At 36.5% G+C, this 12194-nt stretch overlaps 2 protein-coding genes across 4 annotated transcripts in view; one reads left to right on the top strand and one right to left on the bottom strand.

Annotated features, from left to right (window-relative positions):
• The window catches only part of LOC110049443 (uncharacterized), a 90091-nt gene that overhangs the window by 16263 nt on the left and 61634 nt on the right, over positions 1–12194 (bottom strand). The window contains exons 8-10 of one of the 2 annotated variants that reach the window (XM_089298758.1): positions 7261–7289; positions 5771–5858; positions 1780–2102 (exon numbers count right to left, since the gene is read on the bottom strand). The exons of the other annotated variant lie outside the window; for it this stretch is intronic. Coding sequence (XP_089154884.1) covers positions 2085–2102; positions 5771–5858; positions 7261–7289 — 135 coding nt within the window. The 3' untranslated portion in view covers positions 1780–2084. Of the gene's footprint in view, positions 1–1779; positions 2103–5770; positions 5859–7260; positions 7290–12194 lie in introns of those variants that run through there. 2 annotated transcript variants of the gene reach the window in all.
• Positions 1–12194, top strand: part of LOC110049452 (uncharacterized) — a 51470-nt gene that overhangs the window by 12616 nt on the left and 26660 nt on the right. For both annotated transcript variants that reach the window (XM_089298725.1, XM_089298727.1), the window contains exon 3: positions 8504–8571. The gene's annotated coding sequence lies outside the window, so the exon portion shown is untranslated. The remainder of the gene's footprint in view (positions 1–8503; positions 8572–12194) is intronic.

Genomic DNA, 12194 nt, shown 5'->3' with positions numbered 1-12194 from the left:
AATGTCAGATAATGAACAAAGTCAACAAAGAGAGGGATAAATGCAAACATTGATCTCAAGAAACAAAACACTTAGTCAAATTGTATGTTAGTTTTCTTGAAGGGAAGCGTGGCACCAGTCTTTGGCAAAGCCAGACAAAATTAAATTTTTAAATGAGCCAAAGCAAACCGAACTAGCAAAACATAGACATGGTGTCAACACCATGCACACCATACAACATATGTGTGACCTTTGACATGACAGTTGCTACACTATAGTCAAACAGTGCTGCTCTACTTTTTTTAAAAAGAATTCTTCTATAGAACACAGCATGTAATGCCCTTCCGCAACAAAATGTGAAACAAAATAGGTTGGAGGGTGAAAATTAAAGGAAGAAGTGGTGAAAAAGCCACAAATTTTATGAGCCGTAGGCGTCATATGGGCCTGCCTATGATTGTCATCAGATGACATTTCCGGCCACCTGAAGCACCACTAGAATTGAATTATGAATTTATGTCACAGACATGCTTTGCCCCTCACACGTCCAACTGTCTCTTCTTGGGGAGGAATGTAGACCGGACTCGAGAAAGTGGCGGAAATCGAGCCTACCAAAAAAGTGTTGGAATATTTTTCTTAGTTTACAGATTTAATGATTGAATTCTTTTCTGAATAAAATTCCTACTTGAATTTCATCATCTAGTTGCCAAATGGCCACTTACATGTAAGAATTTTTTTAATTTTGGGCCCTAATGACTCTGACAATTTGAGCCATATCCAGGAGCCGATTACGGCCTTCTACCATATCGTAAAGCAGAAGTGTTCATCTTTCCTGTACTTGCCAAATAAAGTACTCTTCAGAAATCGCCCTATGATGTATTACGTACATTGCAATATGCTGTTAGCATTTCATGTATGTACCCTAGAGTCCTATGGGAGTCTGAATTTGCGGTAAATTCAAACTAAAAATAGGACAGGACAGGAATAATTGGGGTAGTTTCACACTCCTAGTGATGGGCTCCTGCTTTAAAGGGACCCAGTCAGCTGGTGCACATGCGTATTAGATACCATTCCGTAGCTAATTTGCATATCACAGAGACCCCATCCACACTGTTTTTAACCAAATATGATAAAAATAAATTACAGGATGAGCAAAAGCACACTCGAAAACAGCTTTTTGAGTAAGTGATTGAAACACTGCGAAGATTGAAGTGGATTTCTAGATGTACTTTGATTTCAGGTTGAGGTGAACTTTTTTCAAAGAGAGAAACTAGTGTCCAGGTCAGCGTGGTCCCAAAGCTGACTGTGTGCCTTTAATGATAGCATTCAATAGAAAACTACAGTAGGTTTGCTTGAGGAACATATAACCAGGAGATAACCAGGAGAGATCGGTGCAGTCATCTAGTAGATAAATTCATCTGGTTAATCATAAATGATAAATAAATCAAATTTAAATTTACTTTTGAAGGATTTGTATTGAAAATCTTTAGAGCTGAAAATCTTTGATGTCCGGTCAAATTGATGAGATGTCCAACCAAAATGAAGATTTGACAGGACACCTGTCCTGTTAAAGAAGAAAAATTATCTCCAGCACTGTTTCTGTATGACAGGTGGACTCCCAGTGGACTTCCCAGTCATTAATGTGTGTTTTTAAAGTGATTACAATGTACTTGCAATGTGATTTGTTGATTTCACCAGTTCTCGTCCCTTGTTCGTTTTAAAGTCAGTCTCTTGTAACAGGCTAGCCCTGTCACTCTTACTATCTTATTCCTATTATTAAACTTCAATATTTGCAGCATAATGTAATCAATAATCCTTTTATTGTTTGTACATAAAACGTTATACATGTTATGTTCCAATAAACAGTGTATATATACATATGCAAAAATTGCCACTAAACTAAAAGTGTAACAGAAAATTGCTCAGTGTAATCTGTCAAACAATTTTTACTTGTGCAGTGGTCATGAAATCAATAAAATGTATAATTATTCATTTACATTCATTAATGTGTGGAGTTTAACATTAATTTTTCTTTTCTTTGAAAACAAGTTAAAATTTACAAAAATGTCAACAGTTTGACTCAAGTGTTGGCCATCTTGATTTTCCGTTCATAGTTCTTCTCCTCCCTAAATATATAAAGAAACTCAAGCTTAGGTGAAAGAGATAACACTAAAATGTTTTGGAACCCTATTACTCTTTCAGCAATCTGTTTATATTTTAAAGGTAATATATTTTATACTAGCAGGATCAGAAGCAGAGTTAAATAATAAAAGGCCTCAGACTTGTCTTAAGGGTGTGAGTAGTAAACAATGTGCAATGTTGGACAGGCTTGAGCAGTTCATCATGATAATTTGACAAATGGTGGAAACAACCCACAAATAAACAAATATAGTATAAGGATAAAATTGCTGATCAATGCTTAAGAAAACAAAAAATGCTGCATTCATTGATTGTTTGAAGCAACGCAAATCAAAATTACCAATTAAGAATAATAATTATTAAGCTAGCATGTGTTTTTAATATGTCATTGTTTACTTTCCACTCTCTGTCTTTTTTGTTTAATAAGTTTTTTTTTATCCTTTTGTTCTCGCCAATTCTTTGTGGGTTCTGTTTAGTCTTTGGGAGTTATTATTTTGTTGATAGGATGACAGGCTCGAGAAAGGCTTATTTCAATCACCATATTTAAGGTGGCTCAAAACAGTAATAATTGCGTGAGACACCTGGGCTCTAGCGCGCACTTCAGCGCAAGGCATCACGCAATCACCTGTCAGTGAGGGGTTGCGAGATTGAAGTTTGCAAAAATCAAATCAAACATGGCGGTGTGAGGCCTACTTCGTAAAACTTTGTTTCCACCAAGTTAAGTTAGCTATTTGCATTATCAGTTATCTTTTCTTTCAAAAACATCCATCCTTCAGGCAATTTCAAAGGAAAAACATTCTTTTAAACCATTGTGCTGAAACAAAAATTGTGATGTTGATGTTATGATCAATCGGGCCAGCTATCATTCAAAAAAACTGCAGGAAAAACTACTTTTCGGGTTTTCTTCATTCTTTCTACTTGGCCAGTCTCGCCTTCGGGTATTTATGGAACTTTTCCTCTAGCACTTATGCTGCTAACGACAAGAGCAAAAAAGAAAACATTCACGGTCCTATTCACGTGGAATTGCGGGCTTTACTGATCAGTGGACCACCTTCACGTGTGCGCAAGAAAGACACTTTAATTGGGCAAAGTAGCCAAAGGCAAAAGAACAAATGCTTGATAAAAACAATGCGAAAAGACATGAAATATGAGTTCCAAAATGAGTGCTTGCTACGAAAATTTCCCCTGGCGGTTTCATCTATTTAAGCAATTATGACACCTTCCTGGTTTATTAACTTTATTTGAAAACACGTTTTTTCTAAATAACTCGGCTGCTTTTTGAGATTTTTAATATTTTTCTGTTGTAAACTCTAGGTAAAATGACCGACTTAAATTTTGTCAATTAGAAGAAAAAAACTATTAATTTTTTTGTGTCCTTGAAGGTGGGAAGTAATCTTTAAAAAATTGCACAGCCATTCAAAACAATGCAGTTGACCAAGCCTGAAAAATTGCACCTAGTTCTATAAGTCTCCAAAAAAAAAGAAAGAAAGAAAGAAAAGCAGAAAACTGTTTTGAGTTTAGCAGTCCAACTTTTAGAGAGATAAAAGGTGCTAAAAAGCCAAGAGTGAATTTTAATCTTGAAAGAACTGCATTGTATAAATCTCTGCTTTAGTAAGTGTGCAACCTCTTGAACATCCAAACTCAAAACATGGCTGGAAATAAAGACTGGGCATTGGACACTGTCTAACCTGATTGGGGATTTGATCAGTCAACCGTTCATCTAGGCAGTCATGTTGACCAGTAACATTCAATTAAGGTATCAGTATACATCAAAATTGACCATTTTACCAAAAAAAAATTGTTTTTGCTTTTCAGATAGATCTTATTGTGATCTTTCATTTAAAAAAATTTATATGAAAAGGGATGGATTCTAAGCAAAGTTATAACCAAAAAAATGTTTAATTACCTCTAAGTAACATCTGATAAAAACACCAATTGAAACAATAAATTTAATCTTATGGCAGAAAATTTTGACTGCGACACCCCTCACTGGTATGCTAACTTAGAACAAGCACTACTTAGTCAACTTCCACAACTACAACTGGAGCTAGCACCTTTGATCACTTGTATTTATGACCTCAACAAAAAAGAAACAATTTTTTTACTTACAAATTAAGAACTGACACTGTTTTGAATGTCTAACAATCAATAGATTGAAAATGACCACTCATGAACAACTGGTCAATCACTTGTTAACCGCGCGGCCATGGGCCGAGTGCGGTTCATGTTCTACCCGTGGTTTTTTTTTTTTTTTGTCGGAGACCAGATGCAGACCTCCACTCAGCCAACTTTGAATTACGCAATCTGTAATGTTTATTCGCGAAACCTTGTTTCTCCAGGGTCAACAAAAATCTCAGATTACAAAGTCATGCCGAACTCGTGCTTTGCAAAAAATCTCTTCAAAACCCTGACTTTGAAGCAATATATCACTTTAGCATTAATAGCTACCTCATATCAGCAGTAGTAAAATCTATTCCTTAAAAACCCAGCTTCATCATATTAAAATTTCAACGAAATCGAACAAAACCAGAACTAAATATAATTAGATTTTTTTGTCACCTTGCTTCATTGTTTGAGTCAACAAAGGAAGCGATGGTCGCCCATAGCCACCGAAACACACGAACATAAGACAAACCGACTTTTCGGTCAAAAAAATCCAGGATTATTGCCTGAGAGCTGAAAATTGAAGAGGAACATCTTTTTCGAACTTTTCTCAGGCTATTTAGACGAAAAAATGACCTCGGCAGGCTCCAAAAGAGAACGAAACAAAAAACAGAACGAGACAGTGAGAAGAGCCGATAATTTATTCAATTTGTTCACCGCGTCGCCTTCGTTATGTTCAAGTTAAAAAATCCTTACTTCTGGATAATTTCAGCCTTGCAAGCAAGCAACTGGTCCCAAATTACTTTCTGTATCCTTAAAAATGTCCTGACTTCCATCTCCGAAAATATTTGGCCGCAATTTTTGAGCAAATAAACATTTTGCCAACGGCAATCACCAATACGGTGGCTTGCATACTAATTTGCTAACTTTACAAAACCCTCCCGAGGGGGTATATGACGAAAAGAGCTGAAAAATGATGGCCAGCAATAGGGTAATTTTCTCAGCTTCTGGTGTGCCAAATTTGCTGGAAATAGGTTCAAAACCGATATATATATTTTTTTTCATGTTTTTTTTTTTCTTCGGGTCACTCAGGATCCCATATTATGACATGTGCTGGAAGTAATTACGTCATTGGAGATTTCACAATGGCTATGACTGATGGTGCAATAATACAGGTTGTGTTGATCAAGTGATGTGGTGTCTGCAGTAATCAATGAATCATCAACGACTGCTTTGGAATGTGCATTACATTGTGACTGTAGCGCTACCAAAACAGTTAACTTTTAAAAGTGCGGCTGTAAGATCTTAAAGATCTTCTTGTTACAACTTGTTGATGACGTCAGCTTTGGTGTCAAATGACCAGGACTGCCTCTCTCAGTGATTGACAATGATTGGATAGTATGGTGTGACTTGAGTTTTTTGGTTAACCTCAATATTGAATTGTAGGGGAGTGGGGAGGAAAAATAGGTAACCTTTTCCAATACTTTTGTCACAGGTTATAGATGAGCTACATAAAAAATAAATCAACATTATACTTTGATCTTGTACTTACCAACTCATTTGTTAAAAGTTGATGCCATTCCTGGGCATCTTGCTGGGAAGGCATGTAATCAAGTTCAACCATAATCTCATCTAAAATCCTGTAAAGTGATGTGAACATAAATGGTTGTCTCCAGAGTAGACTGCCATTGAAGAGTAGTGATGAACTTCCCTAGTATGTCAATGAAATAACCTTTTCTTGGCAATCTTAAACATATACTGTAAGTTGTTTAGATGTATTGCACGTTTATCATCCAAACTTCTTCAGATTCTAAACTCTGGAAGACTGTGTCCATGAGCTTGTAAACCCAGTTGATGTAGCATTCTCATTCCACAGGGAATGCAAAGCCGATCTAAATAAACTGGAATTGCTTTGAAGATTTGTAGGAAGAATTTCAGAATACCTTGACCTGGAATAACTATTTACATTGCAATTTGCCGACGAAAGTCTGACACATTTAATTTTGTGATGGTATTTGTTCAGATCATTCAGTAAACTATGCACAAATGCGAACTGCCACAAATCGAGTCAATCATTCGCGTAGTACGTGTAAACAGACTGAGAAGATTTGAAACTCTGACTCAGATCAGCAGTGGCCACCAGAATCACTTAATGCATTCAAACAAAGGTAATTGTTTCAATTGACAAGATGAATTACCCTGAATTCTACCAAAATTCTGTAACCTGAATGAACCAAAGCCTTGTAATTATAATTTCAGCTTTACTCATTCTTCGCTGCAGACTCTCCAATTGATCAAACCTGGTGATTCAATCTTCCCAAATCTTGTTTGCTGAGGTGCTTAATGTACACTGCCAAGAACTGGATCGGCTCTCACAGTTTTATGTACATTTTCTTGCGCAGAATAATGTTACAACAACTTGAGGCAAGCAAGTATATGTGTGCGAATGTTGTGCAAATGATCTCTGTGTATGATGTCACAAAATGTACTAGACCCAGATCCTTTTGACTCATTCTTTGACTCGGTAATGATTTCATTATAGCAATTTTTCACGACTGAAAATTCATAAAAAATTGCAGTTTCAACCAAAACCAAACTTTTTTTCGGTATTGTGATCAAGAATGTGTCAATATTGTTTTGGAGTAAAAAAAAATTTTGGGGTTATATGCGCTTATATCCAAATGTTATTGAAACATTGTTAGGAACTGCAGGCTTGATAAAAATAATGGCCATATTTTTCTCTCTGCATACCCTGCGGAACATCCACGGTATTTGTATGTTGGTTATCCATACTAGTGCCACTGATTCTTGTGTGATATTCATATGAGCAGCATAGTCTTTGTGCATTTATAAGCTCAGTTTGATTGAAGTATAAATAAATGTTATAAGTAGAGGACTCTGTGTCAAGGGACAGTACTCAGTGCATTGAAGTCACATTAATATTAATAATTAATGCATGTACAAAGCAATGTGTCCCAACATGTACATGTGTATAGCCATGTATGTTTTTTTGTATGTTGATTGCTGGTAGTTATAATTTACCTTATTGTGTCAGCTTCTTCACCACTGATCTGTTCAATAATAAAAAAAATTGCACATGATCAAGATTCCTTCAAGAATACTTCTCAAAACTACATGCTCATCACTTTTCTCAACAATTACATGTAGTAAACAGTTATTGGATGAGGTTTTTGTGATATCCAGAATAATCAAGGTCAAGGTAAGTGTTATCAGCTGAAGCTGAAGGCTGAGGCTGATAACACTAATCGAGAACTTGATGATTTCGGATATCACAAAAACCAAATCTAATAATTGTTTTATTATACATTGTTTTGAAGAAAACAACGACAAATGCATTATCACACTGAACACAATTTATTTTCGACAAGCCATGTTCTACTTCACTGTCTGTGAACTTGATATTGCTCTTGGAAATCATGCATTGCACGCGCAACCTACGAATTGTTCACTAATCTACTGGTTGCGCTGTTTCCCAGAATTAACTGTAGGCTTTTAGCCAATGAGGGCAGATGTCGACTACAATGTATAATAATATAGGAAATTGCAGTAATGCAAGTGCATTTAAGGATTTACACTTCGAGTGATATTTGAAAATTGCGTGAGCCTTTAGGTGAGTTCAATTAGAAAGAATTTTTAAATATCGCGATTAGTGTAAATCTTTAATGGCTTGAGCTTTTGTGGGGTTATTCATTTATTATATTACTGATAACATAATGAATGCACCTGCATTAATTTTTTGCTGCAGTGTAAATTAAAAGTAACAATTAACTGGTCCAGTCTTAGCCAATCAGAATGAAGTTATTTTCTCAGTCATATGATAAGTCAAGAAACTGTAAATGACCTTTGTTTTGTCTTCTCTGGAACTGAATAGATTGTTTTTGTATTCTCATTATTGGGCTGGAACTAGCTTGCAACTGAGGCTAATGCAGGGAGTCTTTTCAAATGCAAATGACTCTAATCGCTTTTTAATGATATCCCCCGCATGAGCCTCCGTTGCAAGCTAGTTCCAGTCCAATACCGAGAATAAGAAAATGGTCAATCACCCAAGTTTTTCTTTCCAAAATAATGAGCTTGCAAAAGAAAAAATTTTTGTTTTGGAAAACAACATACAAATCATCTCCATTTCGTAGATGACCCCCAGCCATGGTACACCAATGGCTGATAACGCATGATAGCTCAGCCAATCAGATTGTGGCATTTGCATCAGTATGCTACTGTTAGTAGTAGAATTCTACTAATCTGCATTATTTTTTCTTACCTCCAGGTCTAATATAGGATCTTGTGAGAATATCAGTGTTGTCATCATAACTCTGAAATTGAAGCAAATCAGATGTAAGTACATGTACATGTACTATAAGCTGTTGTAATGTAAAATTAATCCTGTTCTAAATCTGTGATAATCACGTGCAGTGTCTGGGTAAGGATGGGGCTACCCTGCTTATGGCTGGCAAGTTTTAAGGGAATAGAAACATTTGCTTGTTCCAATTTTTTGTTCCAGTGAGGTTCATTGCACACAGGATCTGTTTCCACACATTTTTCTGTTTCTTAACAACTTCAAAGAATATTCAACAAGTGTTTCTTTTATAGCTGAATGTGTCTATCACTCATAGGAAATGAAGACCATGTACATGTATGGTATAACTAGTGTGGTACTTTGATTTTGCTGTACACCTCTAAATTATAGAGTATTTTATAAATATATTCCTGCAAGAGAAAGATCACTGCAGTGTTGACCTAGGTAAATTGGTATTAAACTTCATCAAGTCCAATGTACATAATTATTATTCCGTTCATCAAAATTGGATAACATTTCTACAGGTAGTACTGATACTATAGTCATACACTACCAACAACATAAGGAATATTATTACTTGCTTTCAGACTGGCAAAATGAATATTTAGATAGCAGCAAAGTAGTAGGAAAGGCGTTATTTACCTGGTATACTCGCGCTGAAAAAAAAAGTAACGAGAATCCATGTTAGCATAAGGTTTGTGGTGCTCTGTTCAGTAAGCGAGCAACATTAATTTATAAACGGATTTTCGTGCTCTACAATGAAATTGTATTGATCATAACAATTGGATGTGCAAACAAATTGAAGAAATAGATAGAATGGGTTTAGAAGGAGGGGACGAGAAGCCTAAAAACAAACAGTAAAGGAGATAATATCGGTCTTTCTCGTTACAATAATGAAATAGCACGAACTTTTTTAAGATTTGGAAGCGCAGTAATTTTGAGTACTTGTATCCGTTCGAGTATTAGCAGAAGACTGAAAGTTTGTTTATATTTGTTGACGTGTTTCTTACTTACATTTCCTGCCATCTCTTGTTCAGATCCCTGCAAAATTAGAAAAAGTCGGTAATGTTAAATAGGGTAAACGTCTTCGTCTGCACGAATGCAAATTCAGTGAAATGTTTATGGCATGCGTAGTGTGATGGGTGTTAATGATGTTACGTTTTCACATCTATGTGATGCTAAGGCTCTATAGTTCTTGGTTTTACAGTGATTCGTTTCTTATAAGGCTTTAAATAACAAGAAACAGCCCGCGATTGCATCTGAATGCTCCAACAAGACTGATAATCCTTTCCACATGTAATGTAAAGCACTCGCCCGTCGTAAGCGTTCCTTTGACATAATTTGCTAGCTTTTTAGGACCATCAAAAAATGACTGAAGCAATGCTTTTACCGAGTAATTGAAATATACGGCTATAGTACATTTTCCGAGGAGCTCGACTACCCAAAAAGTACCTGTTAATCAGTGCAAAATGATCTCTCTCTACGAAATGACATTTGCATCTAGACGAGCTCTCGTCCGCCTTGTAGCGAGGCAAACAAGCGCGCCATCTTGTGAGTTTCGGACGTTTTTGGAGACCTAGATGTGAAGCAATGTTGATTAACGCCTACCTTATCCGAAGTCGGAGAAGAAAAACTACAGAAGTTAGCGTGATTTCAGCAAGAAGACGTGAAGCCGAACTGGGAACTAACCTGCACAACGCACGTGCAACTGTTACTACGCTTTGTTCACGTGATCAGAGCTGTCGACGATTGGTGGTTAAGACAAAAGAAATCATGCTTTCGCTGCTTTCAGCCAGTGAAGACGCTTATATTCTGGATAAGATAAGATGACTGGTTTGGGTTTACGACAATGACACGCGACATGTGGTTACAAAAACAGCTACAGGAATAGAGAGTATTTTCGTGTGGAGTCTATTGTCGCCGGCCGTTTGGCTGGTCGCGTTGTGTTCCGACTTTTAGCCAGGATCTGGTACGTGCTAGACAGTCCAAAACTCTTTTGACATTTGAATCTTGCACGATTAGGGAAACAATTAGGGAAACTTGAAAGCCCCTTATGGTGTAGATACGGTTTCTCTTTTTCAAGCAGCAATTAATCGGTTTTAAGTAGAGTTAAGCCTCCCGACGTCGAAGTTCAGGTAATAATTAGCAGTGTAAAAATAATGATGTTTTTTCCAGTAGTATTTTTGCTATTTTTGTAATTCAAAGGTAACAAAGAAATGAGTAGTATTAAATTAATGCACTCTATTGGACCATTATGAAAACGAAGCGCGTTAAGTTTTGATACCGGCAAACATTCTGGGGTTTCGCCTACGATCTTAACATGGCAGGTGCACTAAATAAATACTGATCGACGTCTTCCATTTTAATTTGCTAAATGAAGTATTTTTGGGGGGAAAATAGGCCATGCCAAATCAATTGTTACCAAGAAAACAAACTTGAAAATGACACGGCTTTACTTGAAGCTAAAAGTTTGCCCCAAATAACACAATCGCTGACAGAGATAACCATTGTAATGGCTGACCGATTTTACGAAAATTCTGCAATATTGTTTTGTGGTGCCACAACGCATTAGTTCGAAATTCAATATTTTGGGTCGTAACCATGCATCCTTAACTTTACACAGTATTTACTATCCGAAAAAGCTGAGGTAAATTAACTCAAATTTATTGAAAGATAGACTATTTTAATAAGTAATTGTAGAGACCAAGCAAAATCCTTGGCAAAAAAAATTATTGTCGTTGTAGTCCAAAACCACCTTACAGATTTCTCTAAATCTTCGTCCCACGGGGGCCCATTTTACGACTATTTTTCTGACGTTGTGAAAACCTATGATTACAAGCTGTCAGCGTACTTGAATCTTTCTAATTAAATTATTTGCCACGTTTTTGTTCGGTAACAAGTCCCTATTGCATTGGGTAAACAGCTGGGAAAATACATTTATTAACGTAATTGCATATACACTTTACCTTATTTGTAATTGTATCTTGTCCTGTGTGACGTCAGTAAGCTGATTGCGTGACGAGCCCAAATAAAGGTTGGTTAGGAGGCTGATTGACAGGTTCATTCCAAAAAGGAGGAGAATGCTGGAGAGCCTTTAGTCTTTATTCTTTAGTCTTAAATGTTGACTGGATTGAGAAACATTTTGCCAGTTCAAGTTGTACATGTAAATTACATATCCAGGCAACGGAATGTGCAGTGTTCTCTGGGTCGTCACGACGGTCGTCACGACGGTCGTCACGTCAATCGTCGCGTGACGAGGCTTTAAAAAATCGTCTAAGTTTGTCTAAAGCATGTCCACTTCTTCGACAACGTTCTGTCTAATCCATACTAACTCTCTTTCATCTGTTGTCAATTTTTAACGTCTGTCATTCTGTTCTTTCGTCTGCAAAAACGTTCAAAGCTGGTTAGGTTGTTGTTAGTGTGAAGGTGTCATTCTGTGTATTTTGTTGTTCAATCCGGTCAATATTACGGTCTAGCACACATCCTCGTGTCTGAGGTTTGGAATGGTTGTTAATCGTAATATCATTCCAGTCCGCACTCGTGTTTCCTTGACCCAAATAAACCATCCATCTTGGATACTGCAGCAAGGAAAAAAATGCTCATCATTTTAAAATCTTTGACACGAAAATGAAATATTGCAAGAAATTATTGATTCCTTTTG

The sequence above is a fragment of the Orbicella faveolata genome, unplaced genomic scaffold, assembly GCF_042242905.1.
Source record: "Orbicella faveolata isolate gen_17 unplaced genomic scaffold, um_ofav_v1 contig_3, whole genome shotgun sequence".
In the NCBI taxonomy this organism is placed as follows: Eukaryota; Metazoa; Cnidaria; class Anthozoa; order Scleractinia; family Merulinidae; genus Orbicella; species Orbicella faveolata.
Note: the sequence above shows the minus strand (reverse complement) of the source record. Positions and strands in the feature narration are given on the sequence as shown.